Raw genomic sequence first — 24,123 nt, 5'->3', positions numbered from 1 at the left:
TTGATGCTTAATGTAAGAAGTGGGAAGGGAGAATTGAAATCCCTGTCTCAGCAGTAAGCTTGGCTGAAAATGCATTTGTGTGGGTTTTCATTAAAAAAAAAATGTTACCAGATCAGTAAGTCTGACCTACAGCATAGCCACAGTGTACCTTAGCTCTGCTTCAAAAGTTAGGTCATTACTTCATGAATCAAGAACAGTACACCTGCATATTTCACCCATCAAATGTCCTTATTTAAGACTCAATGCCAAACAGTTCTGTTTTCTTAACTTCTTGACTACGATGAATCCAGTGGTGTTCGGCATGTACGTAGGATGTTCCACCCAGGCCGCGGTTTGGGAGGCCCCCGTGCTCGTAGATCAAACATGCACTTTACTACCAGTTCCCCTGGTGGGCTTTCGTCTTCTCAGAGTTCGTATTCTCCAAGCAATAGAGAAGCCATGGATCCTATAGCTGGTAAGAGCTGTAACCACAAATTTTACCCCACTGTCCTCCTTCCACAGGGGAAGGAAAGTGCAAAATGACAGTAGTTGCCCTGCTCTACGTCGCTGTGAAGCTGCACTACAGGCACAGCATCCCACAGCACAGGTGAAGAGGGGAAGGGTGTTCTTACTGTCAACATCAGGAAGTAATTAGGCTGTGTCTTTAGGATTCCCAGAAATGACTTGTTTGTTCTATTTTTAGCTTTCATGTGAAAATAACTTTTTTTTGCAAGGAAGAAAAACTAGAGAGTGAAGACAATTCTGAGAACAAATACAGCTTTGCCTATGGGGAAATCTAAACATGTTAATGTTATGGTCTTCCACCATACCAGAATGTTACAGGGAAACCTCAGAATGTCTGCCACAAATCCATCTTTGCTTATAATGCAAAGGAGACACAGTGCTCAAACTGGAGCTTGCTACTATCAGGCTGTAACTTCTTCAGGGGCAGGTAGCCAGCAGCTGTCTTAATGAGGCATTGTCCCTAAAAGGGGAGCTGTGGATCCACTGCCTTCCTTAATCATGGTCCCCTTTGCCCGCCTTCTGCTGCCTCTGGTGCTCTGCTGGCCTGGTGTGACTTGATGTAACTCATTAAATTAGCTGTGAAGAAGTAGCCCATCAAGAGAAGGAAACAAGTTCAGTGAGATCACAGGTGAGTTTGTTCAAAGAGGGAGGATGTTCTTGAAGCTTCCAGTGCAAGACATCCTCTTTCTTTTCCCAGGGCAGCTACTTCAGCTCAGTTACAATGTGAAGTGACTGCTGAAGTTTGTTTTCAGCCTCTCGGGACCTTCCCACTTAGCAGCATTAAATGTGGGATAAAATGTCGTTCTTCTGCATCTATTCTCTTTTGGTGGAAGCTGTGTTTCTGCATTTAGAGCACACTGAGCTTGGTGTCTGCCTTGTTCCAGGACTGTCTTGAGTTCACACCTGCTTCCCTGTACTCTAAGCTTTAGCTTACAGTGAGAATAAATATATCTTAATCTTGCCTGTGAGTTTATCGTGCCTGCCTTTTTACTGGAGTAATAAATAGGAAACACCACAGTAATTTTCCTGTTTAAAGTTCATAGCATCAGTTACTTTTCTTAACTTTTTTTTCCTCCCTGTGGCATTCTCTAGTAATTAAAATTTACTTAATTTTGGTGCTACTGTCAGTGTTGGTGAAAATTACTCAGCCACTCTAGTCCATATTTTACTTTATTCCTTCAAAAACAGCTTGCTTTAGAATTACATTTCATTAATGCGATGGAAGAAAAATTGTCATGACCTATATAGTAACTTTGTAATGCAGAGGAGAGGGGCAGGAGCAGGATTGTCCCCTGCTTCCTCTGCCATTGCATCAACTGTGGCAGGTGTTTGAGGTGACAAGTACCTTCTGCACAGGGCATAGAATAGATTCTGCAGTAATGCACTGAGCAGTAATTTGCTGCTAATGCTTATTCTAAAAAACCTTTGTGAATAAAACTTGCAAGGAGCATTCCATCCTTCTGAATTGGAAGACTTAAAAACAGAGGGAGGTTTTAATCACTAGGTCTCCATGCTTGTGGCAGAAATAAGAATTCATACAAAATGCTTTTGAAGCATTTTGTGAAGCAGTGATTTAATATGTTTTCTTAAATAAATTTCTTTTAGTAAATGTTTGAAGCAATGGTACAGTATTTCTCTCTTTGCTGCAGCACAGCTTCCCTCTGGGATACCTGGGAGGATGTAGTTTGTTTTTTGAGGGAACAGTTGTTGAAAGGGAAAAAAAAGTCACCATCCAAAGCCAAAATAAAGAAGTTTCTTAGTCAGTGGCTATTTTGACTTGAAGTTTCAGAATTGCTGCAGAGGACGTCTTTTGCCAGCGATTACGTGTAGATTGGCTCTCCTGTCATTGTCAAGGCATTAAACTTTGACTTGTTACTTGGACTAAGTCTGCATAAATTAGTCTTAATCTTCATAGGCATTATTCTTCGTAGTCTTCTGTGAGCATTGTTGGGTTTTGATGTTAGTTGAGAAAAATGGAATTCAGGGTGTATTTATTCTGCTGTGTAATGCTTATTTAAGATCTTAAGTCATAGATGCTTTCTCTTCTCTGGCAGAGCTTTTATCCCAGCTATCAGGTGTGAGGCGTTCTGCAGGAGGACAGCTCAACTCCTCTGGCCCTTCTGCTTCTCAGTTACAGCAGCTGCAGATGCAACTGCAGTTGGAACGACAACATGCACAGGCAGCAAGACAGCAACTGGAGACTGCACGCAATGCAACCAGACGCACCAACACGATCAATGTCAACACCACTATGACACAATCTACAACAACAACCAACACATCTAACACAGAAAACAGTCAGCAGACTATCCAGAATTCCCAGTTCCTTCTGACAAGGTAACTTGTTCAGTGTATTTACTTGTATTTACCTCTTACAATTCCTGTTCACCTTAGTTCTAATAGAGATACAGAGCTTGATGAAGCTTATGTGTTTGGAGTCAGGCACGTGCCTAGGTTGGCATTCATTAACAGAATACTTACCCAGTTTAGAAATTATACTTAGACCCCAGAGTTATTTGAAAGAGGATTCCACCTCCTGTGTCATTCCAGTTCTAGAACATGGACTACTGATCTGAAATACAAATGTTTTCCACATCTTCTCTGTCACACCCTCCACAAGCATACTTTCATTTGTCTGGTATTGTGAAAGAGTGTGGTAGTTTTAACAGCTCCTGTGCCTGAATGTGAGTCGGATGGATTTTTTGTCTTAGTTCAAAATAATGCCATGTGACATCTTTCAGTTAGAAGCTCACTTGAGAACCTTAATCAAAGCACCCACAAGAGTCACAGCCTGTGACTTTCAGAGTTGGAGTGAGCAATTTCCTTGCCACTGTTAGGGCATGCATGTGCCCTAGGAGAAATGGAACTACATTCAGTAATCCATACGCAGGCTTTATACATGCAATGATGTGTTTTGTGGCCAGTGTGAACTTAGAAGTTGATGTGGAAACAAGGGAGGCATATAATTGCATGTCCAGGAAATGGCACCAGCCCACCCTAAAAGACTCGTGAATAGCAGGAAACCTCATGAACAGTTTTTGATGTTCCTCTAGCTTTGGGCTCCACTGTGAATGCTGCTGCAGCAGCTGGGAAGGGGTGGGTTGTTAAATGCATGCGTGTTGTACTGAGGTGCTGGACGTGTTGAAGGGCAGGCAGGACTCTCCTAAGGAGCAGTTTCTGAGCACATCTTAGCCTGTCGGTGGTGTATCAGTGAAATAAATGGGCTTTCAGCAACTTCCTGTCTTCTCTTCCCTTGCTGCTGCACAGGTTGAATGATCCGAAGATGTCGGAAGCAGAGCGTCAGTCAATGGAGAGTGAACGGGCAGACTGCAGCCTGTTTGTTCAGGAGCTTCTACTGTCCACCTTGATGCAGGAAGAAAGTTCCTCCTCAGATGAGGATGAGCGGGGGGAGATTGCAGATTTTGGTGCTATGGGCTGTGTAGATATTATGCCTCTAGATGTTGCTTTAGAAAACCTAAATTTAAAAGAGAGTAATAAAGGAAATGAGCCTCCTCCACCTCCTCTTTGATGACATCCCACTTTGCAGACAATGTCCTCTGTGCTGTATTTGCCAATGAAAGTGGACAACAACTATCTTGGGTTTGTTTTGGTGATTGTAATTTCAGGTCTGTCACTCTTGTTACATTGTGTACATTCAAAAGAAAGAGAGAAAAGATATATATGATAATCATTTCCACTTAACTAATTTTTACTTCTAGCAGGTAAATGTAGGTTGCAGTGCAGAGCAGAAGGCTCTGTGTCCTGTACCTTGACATGCAAAAGGCTCTCCTAATACTCCACATTCAAACTGAAGAGGAAAAAAAAATGAAAAATCTCTAATGAAGCTGCTGTGTGTATTTATGAATATTAATGAATAAAAACTGCTTGGATGGTTTACCTTAACTACTGCATGACGTTTTTTGCAGCGTGCATGAGTTTTAGTGACCTTGTTATTTAAAAACTTAAATACAAGGAGTAAAACTATAAAACACAAAGCTTTCCCATTATTCAAAGGTTACATGATGAAAAAGGTTAGTGCTGAGTAGCAGTTTGTGGCCACAGAGTAGCTTTTTAATAATATATGACAGAATGACATCTTCATGTGCTGTTCCTGCACAGGATGAAAACTCTGCAGTGAGATACATTGTTGTGACCAGGGTGTGGCATTTTGCTGTATGTGACCATTATGTTGCCCTCTCAGCTGTCACCGCAATGTGGAGTTAAACTTCATTTTACGCATCTGTAGGAGACACAACAGTAAGGCCACTGCTGGAAGCTACTGCAAGGGACTTTTGTGTGCCCTAAAATCAAATGATGTTCACTTTTGTTTAAAGTTTTCCTTTGTTGTGGTTGTTAAAATTTTTTAATTGTTAAATATGTTTTATTCAGGTGTAGACAATTCATATATTCACTGTGTTTCTTAAAAAAAAAAAAAAGTTAACCTGGATCCTATTGTCTTAGTTTAAAAAGCCTTTCACAGCCTCAATCATAGTTTATTTATGTATTTGCTTCATAGTGTGCAGAGACCTGACAGTATCAGGAGAGCTTGAGGATTTGGATTCCCAGATTGTCAGTATATTACAAGAAATTCTTAATGCTAACTTCAGCACCTTTTATTTATTGTTTCTTTTGGTTATTTTCCCCAGTATAAAAAAAAGTTGGAAAAAAGCCTTTTAGTTGAATCATGCCACCTCCATGCCTATACTGTTAATCCTACTGGTTTGGAAAAAAAAAAAAGAGTATGGTGTTCTTGTGCATAGAAATTTATAATAGCCCCAAAGCAAGGGCAGAAGGGGTATGTTCGGACTTGATTTTGGTTTTCTTTCTTTTTTTTTTCCCTTTTTTTTTCCTTTTTTTTTTTTTTTTTTTGGTCGGTTTTTTGAATGTAAAGTTAGATTATAAAAACAAAAGTGCGCACACAGCTTCTGATGAAAATCTAAACTAGGCTTATATCATAATGATGTCTTTCCAGATCTTTCACCTCACGGCCTCTCTCTTTCTCTGTATCCTCTCATCTCAGCAGCACTGTAGAGTAAACATACAGACTTGGACACCACGTGGTGTTCTCAGCAGAACTGTGACATGTATGCTAATCCAAAATAACAGCAGGAAAAAGCTACCCCATTGACTGAAGTTTAAGTTCCTTCCTTCCTCTTTTTTTTTTTTTTTTTTTTTTAAATCATCAAATCTTGATTGTTTTCATGTAGAGCAGCACGAGCTTTGGTTGGTTTTTTGGTTTTTTTTTTTTTTTTAGTCTCTGCAACAGAAAACTTTACATGCAGCCTCTGGTTATCCTGAGAGTTACCCCCAGTAGGGACTTTTTTATTGATTGTTGAAGACTTTCAAAAATTTTTCAAGCTGTAGTTTTTCAAACACATCTTCTGCACATTACAATAAGACACACGGTTCAATAAAGCATTTTCAAGACTGTTGTTCAGTTGATTTTCTTTGGTTTTAATGTATTTTCCAGACAGTTTTGTTCCAGAAATTTCCGCATCTGCCTTTCATTCTAACTGTATCTTCCAACACAAAATCAGTTTGTGTAGACATTCTTGGTGGTTTATATAAACGTTTTAAAACCAAATGCTTTGACAGGTGATGAAGTGCATAATCTACGCTCTTCACAGGTAGGTGAATTGGAGGCTGCATAGACCAAGACGCATTTACAACAGGCTCTTCTCAGTCCAGTGTTTTGTATTGGTTGAGGCTGGTCTCTTACACTGCCTGAATTCCAGACACCGCCACACTTGCCCGGAAGGGGACGCAAACCAGTGCTACCCGTGTTTGTTTAGAGACTGAATACATGCTGGCTTGGATTTAAAAGTATCCTTGGGTGTCACATTAACTTGTTCAAATCCTTAGTTGTTTGGGGGCCAGTTGACCCTTTTTTTTTTTTTTTTTTTTTTTCCTTTAGGTTTAGAAATAACATGAACTGGCTACTAGGAAGGTATTCTGGTAGTCTGTTAATTCCTATTTGCGGGGAAGCGTTTTTCTTTCTCAGAATAAGCTTTGTGAAGGTAGTACTTTTGAGTTATTTTCAAAACATTTATTTTCAGGGTGCTTTGGGCTGCAGTGACTACAGCCTCCATGAGCTTTGAAGGGGAATCTCATAGGGGGTTACTGCCTTTAGCATGTGAGAGAGGAAAAAAAACCACAAAACGACAAAAAAACCACCACAAGACCCCCCCTTCCAGGAGCAGGAGCCTTAGTGCTCTGCACTTGCACAGTTCTGGAGTGCAGTGAAACCTGTACTGTGACTGGGTGGTCAAGGTCATGTACAAAATCACTGTCAAAGGTATCAGCAGAAGAAATTTTATTACAAATCTCTGAAAGCACGACAAAGTTCTATGGCAAAGTTCACTCTGGTACCACACAGATAAAGCACAAAAAGGAGAACTGGATTGGAGTCAGCCTGGAACGATACACAGCAGAGACAGGATGCAAAAGGGTGAGGACTGAGAATGTAAGGGTGCAGAGGGGGAAGGGAGACCCTCACACTGTGTCACAAGGTTCAGTGTAATTCCTCAGTGCTTTATGTCTAAAGGATTTGGCAGCACTTAATCATTAACTGATTTAACTCTTACAGAATGATTCCATAAGATTTATTATGGAATAAATAATAACAGTACACTTAATTTTGTTACAACAGTAACTTAATTTTGAATCTAAAATGGCAACATTGGTGCTACACTTGCTATAAAGTATAGTTTGTACAGTTTACAGATACAGACTTTATATTAAAATATCTGTGTGTGTGTGCGCGTGTACAAAGCACCTGTTACAGACTCCCCCAGAGTTCAGTGAAAGACACACGCTGGATGTCCTCTGCATCTCTCCGTGGGCAAAGGCCTGAGCCTTGGGAAGGGGGTACCAGGCTGGGCCCACTGTCAGTTTCTGACGAAGCTCCTTTGAGTTCTCAGATGTGTGGGTGCTGACAAGCACCGAGGCACATCCTGCTCCAAGGGAGGTGCTGACACAGCCACTGGGGCCAAGGGACCTCAAAGGTCCTCCTGTGGGAACTCTGTTAACAGGGTTGAGATGCTTGGCTTTAGTCTTCCTTCAGTTGCCATCCTGGACTCAATCCAGGTCAGTAATTTTCCTCAAAGGCCCAGTAACAATAATACTATTTCAGTCCAGCTGTGATTCAGATAAAAATAAGTATTCATTAGAAAAGAACTTAGTTGGGCAACAAGTGCCTGGGAACAGGGAATGTTACGGGTAAGATCGAGGAGAGCTTAATTGTACAGGTACAGGGGAAGGATGTGCCCCACCACAGACAGCTGTGTGTGCTGTGTGAGCTGTGCTGTGTGAGCTGTGTGAGCTGTGTGTGCTGTGTGTGCTGTGTGTGCTGTGCTGTGTGAGCTGTGTGAGCTGTGTGTGCTGTGTGAGCTGTGTGCTGTGTGAGCTGTGCTGTGTGTGCTGTGTGTGCTGTGTGCGCTGTGCTGTGTGAGCTGTGCTGTGTGAGCTGTGTGAGCTGTGTGAGCTGTGTGAGCTGTGTGCTGTGTGAGCTGTGCTGTGTGTGCTGTGTGTGCTGTGAGCTGTGTGTGCTGTGTGTGCTGTGTGTGCTGTGTGTGCTGTGAGCTGTGTGTGCTGTGTGTGCTGTGTGTGCTGTGTGTGCTGTGCTGTGTGAGCTGTGTGTGCTGTGTGCTGTGTGTGCTGTGTGTGCTGTGAGCTGTGTGTGCTGTGAGCTGTGTGTGCTGTGAGCTGTGTGTGCTGTGTGTGCTGTGTGTGCTGTGTGTGCTGTGTGCTGTGTGTGCTGTGAGCTGTGTGTGCTGTGAGCTGTGTGTGCTGTGTGTGCTGTGTGTGCTGTGAGCTGTGTGTGCTGTGTGTGCTGTGAGCTGTGTGTGCTGTGTGTGCTGTGTGTGCTGTGTGTGCTGTGAGTGCTGTGTGCTGTGTGTGCTGTGAGCTGTGTGTGCTGTGTGTGCTGTGTGAGCTGTGTGTGCTGTGTGTGCTGTGTGTGCTGTGAGCTGTGTGTGCTGTGTGTGCTGTGAGCTGTGTGTGCTGTGTGTGCTGTGTGTGCTGTGAGTGCTGTGTGCTGTGTGTGCTGTGTGTGCTGTGTGTGCTGTGTGTGCTGTGTGAGCTGTGTGTGCTGTGTGTGCTGTGTGTGCTGTGAGCTGTGTGTGCTGTGTGTGCTGTGAGCTGTGTGTGCTGTGTGAGCTGTGTGTGCTGTGTGTGCTGTGTGTGCTGTGAGCTGTGTGTGCTGTGTGTGCTGTGAGCTGTGTGTGCTGTGTGTGCTGTGTGAGCTGTGTGTGCTGTGCTGTGCTGTGTGAGCTGTGAGCTGTGTGAGCTGTGTGTGCTGTGTGAGCTGTGCTGTGTGAGCTGTGCTGTGTGAGCTGTGTGTGCTGTGCTGTGCTGTGTGAGCTGTGCTGTGTGAGCTGTGTGTGCTGTGTGTGCTGTGAGCTGTGTGTGCTGTGTGAGCTGTGCTGTGTGAGCTGTGTGTGCTGTGTGAGCTGTGCTGTGTGAGCTGTGTGTGCTGTGCTGTGCTGTGCTGTGCTGTGTGAGCTGTGTGTGCTGTGTGTGCTGTGCTGTGTGAGCTGTGCTGTGTGAGCTGTGTGTGCTGTGTGTGCTGTGCTGTGTGAGCTGTGTGAGCTGTGCTGTGTGAGCTGTGTGTGCTGTGTGAGCTGTGCTGTGTGAGCTGTGTGTGCTGTGCTGTGCTGTGTGAGCTGTGTGCGCTGTGTGTGCTGTGCTTTGCTGTGCTGTGCTGTGCTGTGTGTGCTGTGTGAGCTGTGCTGTGCTGTGCTGTGCTGTGTGTGCTGTGCTCTGCTGTGTGTGCTGTGCTGTGTGAGCTGTGTGTGCTGTGCTGTGCTATGCTGTGTGAGCTGTGCTGTGTGAGCTGTGTGTGCTGTGCTGTGTGTGCCGTGCTGTGTGAGCTGTGTGAGCTGTGTGAGCTGTGCTGTGTGAGCTGTGTGTGAGCTGTGTGAGCTGTGCTGTGTGTGCTGTGCTGTGTGAGCTGTGTGTGCTGTGTGTGCTGTGCTGTGTGAGCTGTGTGAGCTGTGTGAGCTGTGCTGTGTGAGCTGTGTGTGCTGTGCTGTGCTGTGTGCTGTGTGAGCTGTGCTGTGCTGTGTGTGCTGCGCTGTGTGAGCTGTGCTGTGCTCTGTTTTGCTGGCAGACGGCAGATCCCGTATCGCTGATGGCGCCTCCATAGCCTGGGTTGTCCTTTCCTGCGCTGTCAGCGCGGAGCGTGCCCGCTTCGATTCTGGTGAGGGCTGCCGACTGCCTTTGTTTGGGAGAGGGGCAAACAGAAAGACATACAGCCATTCCAATGTTTTGTGACAGTTAAAGGGGTAGGAAAAAGCATGGAAACAGTGAAGTCCCTAGAAAGCTTTTTAGAGTATCGATGTGATCTGTCTGTAACTTCTGATCTGCCTTAGAGGTCTGGGTTGGTTTTTTGGTGCATTTTTTTGTTTGGGTCACAGCCAAAGAAAGGGTCTTGCACATGGTGGTGTGATAAACAGTGAAAATGCATCTGCCTCATGTTTTACTTGTGACTGCCTTCATCGAGTCCCTGGCACTGGGGGTTGGGAGAGTTTCCATTCCCTGCCCTTAGCTCAGGTTGGGTTTCCTTCTTGGCACGGAGTTGTGCCCCCTGTTAGTTTGTGGACAGCGTAGTTTGGCGCAGAAACCAAACATCCAGATGTGTGCACAGCTGCAGCTCTGAGACACTTGTCTGTTGTGAAGGACTAAAGGCCATTCCCTGCTACCAGCAGGAAGCCCCAGCAGGCAGAGAGGCTCCACTGCCTCCTGAGGCTCTCAGAACTACAGCAGGGAAGGAGCGGGTACACTCGGTAAGTGAAGGTTTTCCAGTTACATCACATCTTCGCTCTGGCATAGCTGACCTTCACTTCTGGCCAGCCTGCTTTGCCGCATGGGTACTTCGCTGTGTTGAGGCTGTTCTACTGCTTTAGCTCCTAAGGAAGAGGAACTCGGTACGCCCAGCACAGGAGGAGACTCCCCTGCGGTGCTTTTCCCTCGCTGGAGGCAGGGTGGCAGTGTCCCCCTCCAGACCTTGCAGCCTTGCTCCAAGGGTGCTGCTGCCTCCCACTGCCAAACACACACGTGGATACAAACGTGCTGCCCTTTGCTTTGGTACACAAAGGGTTTTGAGACAGGCGGATGGGTACAAGGATTTATTTACAGGATTATACTTAATGCGAGTAGTATACAGGTGCTCAGAAGTTATTTGTGGACGAAAGAGTGGAAAAGGGGAACTGTAGGGGGAAAACGTGCAGCCTCTGGAGCATGCTTCCACCACACCTTTTAACACAGCAGTGGCTGTCACCTCCTGCAACCTGGGGGACAGTGCAGCTGTGGGGTGTGAAGGAGAGGTACCACTGGAAGACAACCTGCAGTGCTGCATCCTCCCTGCTGGGCCAGCAGCTGTGGAGGGGCAGTGGGAAGCAGGGGGATAAGAGCACAATTCCCCCATAGCATGAGAGCGTAAGTCATGGCCTTGCAGGAGTGGACAGGCAGCAGAGCGGAGAGTGGGGAGTGGAGGCCAGAACAAGGGATACCAGTGTGGGTCTCAGCACACTTCGGGGTGGGACAGCTGGGAAGGGAAAAAGATGTATAGCAAAAGTTTGGAGAGGTTCGGAGTGAGGAAAAGAACAGGACAGGGAATGACAGTCAAAGACAGGAACTGTTACAGTCATGCCAAAGATGAAGAGGAGTGACAAGTGGGACTGAGGAAGGTAGAGGACCACAGTGAATAACAAGCAGCTGGAAGTGAGGCTCTGGCAGCTTCCTGCCTCCACCCTCCACTGCCTGTGGTGCAGGAGGAAGCTGGGTACCACCTCTGGGGCTCTCCTGCCCTTCCCAGCCAGCAAACACTTTACCCCAGCCTGACCTCAGCCTCACAAGCTCTCCAGTCACTACCAGGCTGGCAGCACTGCCACCAGGGCACCTTCCCCTTTCTGATCCTATTCCTTTTACAGACCAGTCCCAGAAGGCTGTATCAGGGTCTCTGCACATCCTTCTTAACCCCAGTACCACCCACAACACTCATGGGCTCAGTATTGCTCTCTGGCTGTTGCCTTCTCTTTCACAAAGATCAGCATTTGCCCATTCTGAGACCCACCCAGGCCTCCTCGTCCCCAGCTGCCAGAGCTGTTCATCAGTGCAGGATGGAAGGACAGATGTTTGTGTCCACATTAGCAGTGTCTCTTTTCCTTTAGCTACATCTGTTGTGAAGCTTCCATCAGCAAGGGAAAATTGTCTTACTTTGGTCATTTGGCTCAGCCCTTGGTGAGGCAAACCATGCCATGCACCTCAGGCAGCCATATGGGATGGTTCCCAGCAGAAGTGAGGACGTTGTGCTTTCTGATATACTGGTACTGCCCACCTGCCATTCACCCTCCTTTGCAGAGCCCGAGGAAATGCGCTTCGCAACCAAGTACCAAATAAAGGGAAGACAAGCATTTACATTTTATATAAGCGTTTATTTACAACTTGTTTAACAACTGTACACTCTTCTATCACCTTGGAAGCATTAGTGTATTTGACTGGGAAAAAATATTAAACTTTTTGATTCCAATTATCATTAATGAGGTTTTTTTGTCTATATACACATATGTATATTAATATTGCTACCATAACAATCTGGTAGTTACACAATTTGTAGATGAACTGAAATGGGAAATAAATGTTTTGACACTCTAAGAATTCATTCTTTTACAGAAAATATATCACTGGCAACTTCACAAACAGTTACTACTTTGATAATTGATCAACATTTAATTCAGGACTGTCAAACAAGCTGCTATTAAGAAGGTAAGAGAGTTTTTCTATGCAGCACAAATGAAGTTAGTATATCAGAGACATGCTGGAGATCAGCTCTGAGTTGAGAGCTCACAACCACTTCATGGCAGAGATGCCAGGTTAATCTAATTAAAGTGGCCAGCTCCTTGCTGAAAGTTACTGGCTCCACCTGGCATCTCTCTGTTGCATTAGTAAACTCAAACAACTTTTGTCAAGCTAAACACACTTACATACAAATGTCAAGGCTCAAGAACAACTGATACTTAGTCTCTAATCTGCACAGACCACTTGGAGAAATGAGGTACTGCTCGGCATCACTTTGGGACACCCGTGGAGGCAGGTGCACAAAAAAAGCAATCCCCTCCTGCCCAGCACAGTGCCCTGATTTCAGGAATCCTGCACCCAGCCTGATTTGGGGCAGGGTGCGGTCCCAGCCGGAGCAGCACTTGCAAATGAAAAACATACCATGCCTTTAACACCCAACTAAAAGAAGTTTTACTAGTAGCACTTGCCCTGACACATAACAAGGGATTCAATGGTTAGGACCTGGAAAGACACAAATCCTTCAGCTCTCAGGCTGGACTCAGTCTGATGAAATTCTGCTGCCTCTGCTGCAGGAGTAGCTGACTCGTTATCACCAAACCCCAGATCCTGGCTGCAGGTCACGTCAGACTTCACTGTCCCTGGCCCTGGTGGACCAGGAAAGACATATCCCCATCTGAAGTCTTTACGGACAGCTGTCAGCCAGAGCATCTGGTAGCCACAGTACCTGATACAGTATCCAGAAAGGGAGAACACCACAGTTCTCACTGGGATCTGAATTTTATCCTTCACTCTGCTGCCTGGCCTGGTTGGAGCCCATTCTTGCCTGCCCATCCCTTTGCCAGGCAGCACAGACCACCCCGCTCTGGTGGGGCACACATCTGTCCTATCTCCATGTCATTCTGCACAAGGCCACGGACACTGTGGGATCAGATCCCTGAGGGCTGGACAAAAGCAGGTGTCTCTGCGCACGAGGTGGGGCTCTGTCAGAGCCCACCTGACGGGCCAGGGACGAGGCAGGCACTGTATGTGTGACCAGAAGAGACTGCAGAGACAAGTGGACACAACGCTTCTTCAGCGCAGGGGTGCCCCATGGCAAACAGGGCTGGAGGTTCTGCTACTGCCTAAATAACCAAAATTCCTGGAGGCAGCAGAGTTCATATCAGTATTTCTGCAGGATTAAGATTCAAGTGAGCAAGAATGGGGTTTCTCTAAAACTGGGTTTAAATCAAACTGCTTAAGGTACTCGGCATTCAGACTTCTCAGTTTTTCCAGCAGTCCTATGGCTGGAAAGCCCCTTTCCCTGTTTGTTACGTACTAACTCCTATACAATAAACCTCTTAACGTACAACACTACAGCACTCCCTCGTCTTCTGAATCTTGCCAGTACTGGATGCCCAATACAAAACAAAGATACAGTAGTACAAATGTGCAGATATGTAGGAATATTAAATAAGCAGCTTTTTAAATTAATATAGGCAGTACAAAGCATTTTGAGTTACACTGTCTACATATGGCAAATCTTATAGCTAAACTTCAAAATACAAAGAAACAGCCAAGCTAGTGCAATTGGAAATTAAATAGCTAAGACTGTGACAGGAGAAAGAAAAAAAGAAAGGAAAAGAACAGTACAGGTGAAAGATAAACAATCCAAATTATAAACTGGCAAGGACAGTCTGCATAATACTGAAAGTGTAGATGACTTTCATAATTATCTCCATTCATGGTCTTTCCTCAGATTGTTTTAACAATTGTACACAGATTGAAAAAAAAAGCTTCTGAAAGAAACCAACAACACAGCTCAAATGTAGAGAGAAAAATACAACAGCCACAAACTACTGTGTATATACATATTAAGGAAGCAGGCAATGCCTGTGAACAAAATACCACCCGGTAGTTTGCCTGGCTCGGAGATTATCAGATGAAACTTGCTTGGTTTTCTAAGGAAGATGGGATCGCCAAGCAGCAATTCATTAGTCATTTCTCCTGGTAAAATACCTCCTTCGCTTTACTTTATTTGTTTAAAGATTCAAAGTGGATCCTTTAAGGGTGCAGGTGCTTTGAAATTTTAACAGTAACCAAAAGGCCTTTTTTAGGAACTCATTAAGACTAGATTTTTATAGTTCGGTATATGAAAATGTTGCAGGAAGTCTGTGTGTTAATACTGTTAATCAGAATTAAATAAAGCGGACAGGCGGAAGTAAGATGGAGAGCTGACAGTGCTCTGTCAGTTTGCAGAATGCCTCCTGTTGAGTTGTGAATACTGGATTTCCTCTCTTCTAGCCTCATAGGAGACTTTTTGTGAAGAGAAAGAGTAAGTGGAAGTGGGAAATGGGAAAGCCACTTCCCAGGATGGTAAGCTTCTCTGCAAGTAGATCCCCCTTTGAAATCAGATGGCCATGAGTCTTAAGTGTAGAACTGGTTAAGTTTTGGTTATGCAGTCTGGACAGAAAAGCAAGTCATGCACTGAACAGTCCCTGTTATAATAATGCTGCAGGTCATGCAACCACATCACTGCAAATAAAAGAATAAAGAAGAAAGTTAAAAAGCAGATAACATATTACTGTTGAAAAAAAAAAAACAACAAAACAGAGAACAGAACAGGTCTTTTTCAAAGCAGTTTAGTAAGGCCACCTCTACTTAAGAGTTGTGCAAATTCACAGGGAAAATACCTTTGCCAAACAACTCTTCAAATTAACAGGAAGGTTACAGGCCAGTAATTGGAAAAAGCAACAAAATAGCCATGGTCAATATTTAAATTTAGCTGTAATTAAACTTTACACACTTCTGAGTAAAATTCTTCAGGGCACCATTCTTAACTAATAAAGCTACGGAAAATAAGTTTACACGGCAATGAGCAAGTCTCAGGCATTCCTGCTGTCTGTGAGTACAACTGTTAAAGAACCAAAGGAAGATAAAGTGAAAGGTGCCCACCCAATACTGCATGTGTTTACATGCTAAAAGACAATCAGTCAACGACTGTTTTGAGCTCTGAGCACTGCTGAAGGCATTTAAATTTCATCAGAGCTCATCCTGTGCATGAGGCTCAGCATCACTGCCCCACTGCACAGGCAAGTTCTATCCACTGCATGCAAATACAGGTTTGAATTGCCAGAAAATTATACATGTTCTTCTTAAAGTAAGCTGAGTAGAGTCACTGAGCAGTTGAGAGAGCACTCCACAGTGCTGCAGAAGGGAATCTAAGTTTGGAAGAGAATCGGAGAGGTTGGCACAGCTCTCGATCCTCACCGATGCACCCTCTTTCCAGTGTAACTGGAACGGGATGCTTTACTGACACAGCTACAGTGCTTCCACTTTGCCCACGTAACACATGTCCCTACACAGCACTGGCACAGCACTAAATGTGGATTTTTGTTTTCATATTGCAAAGAGCAAATTGGCTTCACCAGACTGAAGTTAGAGCTTGTTTCCCCACATCCTTCTCCCTTGTATTGCACTGGTCAAAAATGATTCTAAGAATGCTTCTTGGGACAATCCAGGTTAAATAGATAAAAAAGAGTATTTATGCTACAAGTCTTGTAGCTTGTGTATCCCTCTTCTTTTCCTTCTCATTCATCCACCCAGAATACTAACCACAGTTGAAAAACAAACAGAAACAGAGAGACACATATCAAATGGAATAAAAAATTTAACACATTCAACACATTCAAAGCCCTTGGGGGTGTGTATTTTGAACAATCATTGTCTTTTAAGCTTGCTTGGCACTGCTTGGTGCATAAAGTTACACAGTTCAGGATTAATATGAAGATCACTGAGTTATTCTATAAAAAATTAGAAGTTCAATCTACATAAACATGTACCTATTCTATTGAGCATAAATGAATGTAATCTACTCCTTTAGTCTCACCTGGCTATTATTTAGTTCAAACTTACTATTTAGTAGCACTTCAAGTGTATGTTGCACATACACAGAAGTGATATTGTAGGCTTCTCTTTGAGTCAGCAGTACTTTTGAGAGGTCTCAGGACACTGTATTATCTTTCAAGGATGTAAAATTTCATCTGGTAGTGCCCTTTCCTGACTAGAAATTCTTACCATGTTCTAGTTGTCTGTCAGTTTCTCTATTTTAAAGCCACCTGTTGAGGCAGCAACACATAGAAGACAACAGAGATGCAAGATGTGAGGGTAAATTAATTCAGCATAACCTGTCACTGCATCTGCAGCATCTGTAGAAAGAGACAGTTTATGCAGCAGACAATGCGTCTAGGGAGGAGTGACAACAAGAACACAAAGCAGACTATACAATTTAAAAATTGTGGCCTTATAATGTAATGCTTATAATTGTTCCAAGACTTTACTGATACTGCTAAACAAAAGCTTTAAAATCTCTCTCGAAATCACTGATGCCTCCAGGAAATAAGTTTATTCTCCAGCTTACTAACCTTTTGTGGCTGTGAACAATAACCTCTGCTTTACAATATTTTAAATTATATAACTGATCCAAATTCAAATCCAAATCAAAAGTCTGATGGTCTCATTACAACTATTTTATAACCCTATAAATACTACACCACTGGGGATTTTCTCTTAAAATTCCATCCACTTTTATGATCAGGCTAACAATGTGAGCATGCTAACAGTAATAATTGAACTTTGTTAGCTCTCTTTTCAAGTTAGGTATAATCATTAGGGATTCAAATTCCATTTCTAAACTACTCTATACCTGTGGAAATACTTGCTTTTGCAGTGTTTCAGATTTGTGTCATGCTACAGTAGTTAACAGTTCCTCAGAGTGCTGACAAATGTCTGGTTTTGTAATGATTAAAACAACCACATTCCTCTTTCTGAAATGTGATATTCTAACCTCATCTGATAGCAAAGGACCTCTCTAGTGCAAAGCAATGAATAAAGTCAGCACCAGAAAGGAAAGGCTGCCCAACTGACCTGTATTTCCCTCTACCAGCAGTATTTTTCATGTTGTATGGATCAGTCTTTGAGACCCATAGCAGCAAGACAGCAGCAAGAAATTTTTATCTGACATGAAATCTGCTCTCAGTCTGGAAGTGACACCCCATGCAAAGGGGACTGAAGGATATGCCATCTTCTGAATGACTTTACGTGCACAGCAAACAGCAGCAAAACAAACTCCGGATTTGCCACCAGAGCCAACTAATGCAGAAATATACCTCAGGATAGGCCTGTACTACCTTGGCAAGGCCCAAAGGTGAAGTAAGAATCTGGACCACAGGGAAGCTGACAGCAACACCATCCCCTAGCAGATGAGGACTTAGACTACAGCAGTCAGCCCACGTTGCTACTGATCCACTGACTACAATGTGACATCAGGACAATTTGTCTGGGAAGCTGTCTTGGCTATACTGCCAGGTGCTGTTTCAATGCCTCATGGGACGGTATGATTTGTCAAGTTTCCTAGAGCCCCCAGTCGACATTCATTCATGGTCTAATTTGAAGAGATGATGCTTTTAAAAATGAACTTTATGTCCCAATATTTTAATGAATCCACAAAAATAAAGTCAAAGAAAAAAAGAGGATGAAGCTAGCTAGGTCCTCAGCACCTCCAAATGGTACAGCAGAGCTGGCAACAGAATCAAAGTTTCCAGGGTTTCACCGTACCAGATGCAAGAAGTCTGAGGCTGTGGTGGCTGATAATGACAGCTTCTGCTTTATACACAGGTAAAACCTCTAATTCTTACTCCATTAAAAATAAAATTTAATTAGAAAGATAAAAACCCAGCCCAATAAACTCAGGTTCTTCTTAATTCATTTAAAAATGAACATCAAAATGCAAAATGGTGAAAGATATACTGCTCTCCTGATTTTTGTATTGACTAGTTGCTTGCATCTGTCTCCTCCATTTTCATACCAAAGAAATCACACCTTATTTTTAGTTATAGCCTGCAGGATCACTGACAAACTTCTGCTACTTTTCTGGACTTCCAGAGGGAAGAAAGATCACAGCAGTAAGGCAATCCAATCAGCCATGCCAGCATGTGATCTTGATTCCTTAAGAGTGACAAACTGGAGGCATGATTAGGATCCTACATAGAATCTGACATTTGCTCAAAAAAACCTCACCACTTGGAATATATCCTGATAAACCCTTTTAGCTATTTATTTATGCAATGCCAGACGAGGAAAATGCCTGCAAAATTTGCTAAAATTGGTTAGGAGATACTGAAGTTTATCAATACAATCTTACTGCACCACACAGAGTCCACATTTTACCTAAAACACATGTGCAAAAACCCGTAAGAAGTCAGTATTGCATAGCTGACTGAGTGCAAAAATACCTCCCTCATCAATCCTTGCAAAAAGTCAGTATGTTGGGCAAGAATAAAAAATCTCTATACAATACGTAAAACTGAAATACTGTTTTACTTCATAAGAAAAAAAAAGTTAGCCACATTCAGGATAGTCTTCCTCCAAAAGGAAGAAGAAAAGAAGAAAATCAAGTGGTGACATTAAAATACCTTCCAACTACCAAATCTACAGAAAATGTCAACACATCAGGACAATTAAACCCACTAAAAATCATCCAGGAAGCTGTTAAGTGTATAGTCTCATATGCTAGAGAAGAAAGGAAAAGCAAAAGCTACTAGCACATGTCAAAATACCAAGGACTTTAAAATTGCCAAAACCTTTTAAATTTTCTTGACAGCTTACACACACCACTTACTATTTGAGATCATAATAAAGCAGTAATAGGAATATTGACTGTTAATTCTTTCATACACATACAAAAATGCCAGCGCTCCTTACAGAACAAAGAGCCATGGAAAACTTGCAGAAGCATTACTGCTAACACAACTGACACTTGAACAGGAGAAGATTGCCATCTGATTATTTCCAAACAGAATGAAAGGCATCTTACAGCCATGATATATTTATTTCATTTTGCAATACATAAAAGTGAATATTCCAGATATGTATTTACCTTTGTACTGTGGGTGGAACACACAACCTTTAAATCAGATTACTTCCATTTTCACAGCACTTAGAAAATACATGTTATGATCCAAGTGGTTATGTGTTGCTATCAAGAAAACATAGAACTTGAATATTTTTTTCCTGTAATGATCAGATCTGCTAAAAACTTAACTCTCCACAGAAGTACATGAACTGGACCGCACATACATCCTTTTAGGTCAGAAACTAAGCTTCGGCTCTGAACAATGAAAATATTTATCCATTTATCTGTTATCTTTTATTGGTATTAATTAAAATCTGTCAGAAAGATTATTCTGGGCAGATCCTCAGGACAGTGCCCAGAAAAGTACTCTCATGAACTCCTCAGCTGTTTTATCTCTGCCCTGAAGAACGTTTTCTCTTTAAGCTCAGTTGTAGGGGTTTTTTTCTGTAGTGTATCAGGACAGGATATAGCACTGGCTTAGTAATTACCACTACGATTTTGATTTAAATAGCCTTTATTGCCTCAGGGAAAAAAAGTATTCCTAAAAACTTCTCAGAACTATCTAGCACACTGAGAGAATTCTGTTTCACAGGTTGGGGTTTTTGCTTATATTCTTTTATTACTCAAGGTATGACAAATAGAGAACATTCACTGGTAGCTCCCCTATATATGTGTTTATTCCCTGGAGTCACAGTCTGAACTCCTTCTTTTTCTTAATACACACTGCTTACAAAGCTACATAACAAGCAAGGGAAATAATGAAACTGAACCCTTTGAATAAAGAAGCTGTTCTTGTGAAAAAGAAGGTTTAATGATGGTCACCACTTGCATTCATCCACACAGAAAGATCAACAATGGATGTATGCAGCATATTAAAGAAGTAAAGCACTGAAGAACAAAGAATTTAACTCCTCTTAATCACTAATAGAAGACAGAACAAATGATTTACTGGAACTGGACAGCAACCAAGTATACGTCTGTAAGAGTGCAGTACATTTTTAGGTTTTTATATTCAACATGAATTCTGTGAAATACCAGAATTTCTGCAAGTTTGTAAATTCTCAAAGACAAAATGATTGTTCACTTGCCTAACAATTACTATGAGCAACAGTAAAGGTCAGATTCAATATGAGTCTTGTGTTGCTCTTTGATACTATATAATGATGCTATCTATCTTTGAAGGGAACTACAGAAAACACTTCAGTGTCTTAAAGGAAAAAGGAAAGACAGAATCACAAAGCAGAAGAGAAAAGCCAACAACCACCAAGAAGCAAAAGAAGCCATAAGAGACTGGAAAGTAAAGGCATATGACAAGGCTTCTAACCAGCATCTGTTCATCTCCTAACTCTCAAGGCCATTAGCCTGTCATCAAAACTTTGGAGGCAAAACAGTAAAACAAATAGTAACATATTAAAAGCAATTACTTTTATTCTAGTGTGCTGATTGTGTTCAAGTTCTTTTAGACCTGCGCCTAATTAACAGCAATAAGTAATTAAATTACTAGACAAAATTAAGAGAGAAAACTTCCCATTAAGGTTCCATCCCTTTCTTTCACAAAGAGCCCTTGGCAGTTTAGTAACAGAAAAAGTCAGCTAGATTAAAATTAAAATAAAAATGGAGCTTTAGGTATTCTTAGGTTCTTGCTCTGGGTGATATAAAATGCTGTAACCTCAAGCAGAACATCAAATTCCCTCAGAGGGGTGGTCTTGCTCCTGTTCGCATATAGCGTGTGGTAAAGAGTGCTTCAAGTTACTAAAATTGATTGCACAACAAAATCAGTAAAAGATATTCCACACAAACTGCAATCATCTAGATAATTACAGATAGCATTTTGTATACAGAGCATTTTATATCTCAGTAAGAGACAGAAGACTGAGTGTATCACCTCACTGAGCTACAGAAATTATCCACAATCCCCTTTGCATTGTTACCTTTCTGCACACAAGAAACTTGCAATGTCTCATCTAATTTTTGCAAGCATAGCCCATACCAGTCATACACTGCATAAGTACAGAAAATTTTTAGAAAACCATGTTTTTCCAAATGTGAGGAATACAAGACAAAACTATATGTAGAATTCAGCATCTGTTTTCTGGCAGGCAGGGTAACTAGAACTGAAAATATTTTTCAGACACTGAATGCATTTCCTAGCCCAGATTAAAACAGATGATGTACTCCAGGATAAAACAATAGTAATTAAAAATGTCATTCACCTGTTTATTACCCTTTAATCTAGGTGTGCTTGTTTTAATTACCTTTGCTCATTGCACCCAAGTTTTGAATTAAAACACACATTCAGATTGATAAATGCCAGTATGATTGATAAATGCTAGTATGTCTTTTCTGTAAGGGCGTTTATGCAACAATGTCTCCACTTAGGAGGATATTAAAACCAGGTGAAAGAATAAATTTTTAAACCGACTGCATGCACATTAGGGTCCAAACAGTCTCTAAATAAAAACCATTTAAAACTGAATCACAACACGATGGTACATATATGAAACTTCCAGCCAATACTCAGGTTCTCTATGTCCATCAATTCTTTGTCAAAAATGATAGGGAAGGCGTAGAACTGGTCAGGGAAAAAGCACAACTTTGTAGGAACAGAACCTAAACAGGAGGAGCCTCCATTCAGTGATCAACATGAAGGTGTTACAACAATTAATCAGCTATATACTAAAAAGGCAGTACAACAAATCACAGCCAGTTTCCAACAAAGTCAGCAATAAACTCACCTGAAGGCACTGGTACCATTAGTAAGGCAACTGATACAATTATACCCTGAATCAATATATTAAAAGCAAGTCTTTTGGTAGGGGATGACAACTGGAATACATTAACAATATTAATTAGGGCCTTGATCCATTATGTATTGGTCATCCATAATTATAAAATTTTAAAACAAATGTCCTTTTTAAATGGATGATAGAGTAGCATATTAGCACATTCTAAATACTTCTCCACCTTTTTAGAATATGTATTTAAGCATACACTTGACAAAGAAGAGTGGAATAAACCATTTGAAAGTATTCATCTCTACCAGCAAAAGAGTTAACACCAGTTGATAAAGAAAAACCTGGAAAAAAATCACCCTCTTTCCCTAAATGCCAAGAATAAGAGCTAACTTTGCACTTATGAGATTAAAAAAACCCCCAATCTTTCTTTTTTGCATTGGTGAGTTTTTTTAGTATGAAATATATTTCACAATAATACTATAATCTAGCTTTGCATTTCTGTAATGAGATTTCAGCATTTTTCTGAAGCAACAGGTTAGGAGATGAAACAAAAAGCTAATTCCCTTTGAACAAAAACAGTCTTATAAAGCATAACAACACTTATAGGCACAAAAGTACCAGCTGTGGTAAGAAATCTACATTGTCATATGTCCACATGAGGTTTTTCATAAGAGACCAGGCTTCATACAAATAAGACTGTTTTTATACAGCACTCCTCTAGATGTTTTCAAAATTTTGGCACATTCAGAAAATGCAGAGAGAAATGAACTCCAAAAAATGTAAGCAAAGGGCATTACAGAACAATGAGAAAGCATAATAAAACCCTCTCCTGAACTGTAAAATAATAGCAGTAACAAGGGAGAAAGAGAAAGGATGCTGGTTTATTTTCCTTGAATGTTGTCACTTGCAATAGAAGTGGCCTGGATCACAGGGCAGTTTTCTTTCTAAGGGCAAGGCTTCTCTACCTTGCTGTTGCTGGCTGGACATGACCAGGGTAAGATCTCCTTGTGCTCGTGGCTTGCCTTTGTCTAGCCAGGAAGGACTGTCCTGAGCCTGTACTAGCCAGTCTGTCTTCTGCTGCTTTCTTATGCAGAGTCATCCCCTACAAAGAGAAATTCTCAGTGATTACCAATACAGAACACTGAATAATTTTATTTGTTTGCATTTTGTTCATTATTTCTGCCTTCATACTGACTAAACTAGTTTGAATTCCATACACAAAGCATCATATTTTCAAGGGCAAAGGTTAGACACTCTTCCTAATACTTTGTGTGGAACTCTTCCCCTTCCCTGCAGTCATTCTCCAGGTTTAGAGAAACCACCTAAGAACCCAAAATATGCTTCTCATGGCAATTAGATAATTCTTTTCAAAAGGGCTTCCCCCAATTCCCAGCTCTTTTCAGCATGTTGAGCTAGAAAAAGTACTTTTCTTCTGGAAAAAGTTTAGGTATTGTCATCCTCTGTGGAAACACCAGCTCATATGTCAGAAGCACATCTTGGAGACAGTATGTTCTTATCAGGCAAAAATGCAATGAGGAAATTAAGAAAGCTGTAGTGGGTTGTGCAGTTGTGTATAAAAGCAGAGGCTAACTAAAGAATGATACAGACAAAGCTGTCATCATCTTGGTGTTCATGATAGGTCACTGAACTGTGGATCTTACCTCCGGCTTGTCTTCTACTTGTTAGTGGGACTATTGTTATAAAATTGGCCAAGGACACTGGTCACTTGAAAATACCTCCAATATGTAAACAATTCAAACACTCTGCTTGAGTTCAGACTTGCTATCCATGAACACAAGAAGGATGTAGAACAGCAAGAAGGAAACTCTTCCAAAGGAATACAGAGAGAAGGAATTTGAATTCTATGATGGAGCAGAATGAAAGTTACAGATGTCAAGGAGTCTTTCTGTATGAAGAGAAGTTTCAATGCAACCAGTCTGCCAAAGAGAAGTCTTGAACACATCTGATGTGAGTGACAACTTTCCTGGCACATAGGCCCAGAAAAAGCTGTATGGCTGCACAGATCACATCTTCTATTCAAACTTATTCTTTCAATAATTTAAGTGAGGGTCTTGCTGCTGCCCTCACTCTTCATACGGGGCTAAATTTGCACCCAAGTTAAAGGGATTGTTTCTCAGAGCACTTGAGCTGAATTGCAAGTTAACTGAATTGCTTTGATTGTGCCCCTTCATTAGA

At 42.0% G+C, this 24,123-nt stretch overlaps 2 protein-coding genes across 6 annotated transcripts in view; one reads left to right on the top strand and one right to left on the bottom strand.

The window, feature by feature from the left end:
* Positions 1 to 4,407, top strand: part of KCMF1 (potassium channel modulatory factor 1) — a 44,844-nt gene extending 40,437 nt beyond the window's left edge. Inside the window, exons 5-7 of the mRNA XM_048291832.1 lie at positions 280 to 454; positions 2,559 to 2,841; positions 3,772 to 4,407. Of these exons, the coding sequence (XP_048147789.1) occupies positions 280 to 454; positions 2,559 to 2,841; positions 3,772 to 4,033 (720 nt within the window). The 3' untranslated portion in view covers positions 4,034 to 4,407. The remainder of the gene's footprint in view (positions 1 to 279; positions 455 to 2,558; positions 2,842 to 3,771) is intronic.
* A 7,511-nt stretch (positions 4,408 to 11,918) lies between these two features.
* Positions 11,919 to 24,123, bottom strand: part of HOOK3 (hook microtubule tethering protein 3) — an 87,402-nt gene continuing 75,197 nt past the window's right edge. For 4 of the 5 annotated variants that reach the window (XM_048291612.1, XM_048291613.1, XM_048291614.1 and 1 more), the window contains 2 exons: positions 22,893 to 23,029; positions 11,919 to 14,814 (listed from right to left, as the gene is read on the bottom strand). In XM_048291612.1, the coding sequence (XP_048147569.1) occupies positions 14,799 to 14,814; positions 22,893 to 23,029 (153 nt within the window). In that variant the 3' untranslated portion in view covers positions 11,919 to 14,798. Of the gene's footprint in view, positions 23,030 to 24,123 lie in introns of all 5 variants that reach the window. The other variant, XM_048291615.1, reaches the window with a different exon arrangement.

This window comes from Corvus hawaiiensis, chromosome Z (genome assembly GCF_020740725.1).
Source record: "Corvus hawaiiensis isolate bCorHaw1 chromosome Z, bCorHaw1.pri.cur, whole genome shotgun sequence".
NCBI classification, from domain to species: Eukaryota; Metazoa; Chordata; class Aves; order Passeriformes; family Corvidae; genus Corvus; species Corvus hawaiiensis.
This window is presented reverse-complemented; position numbering and strand designations above follow the sequence as displayed.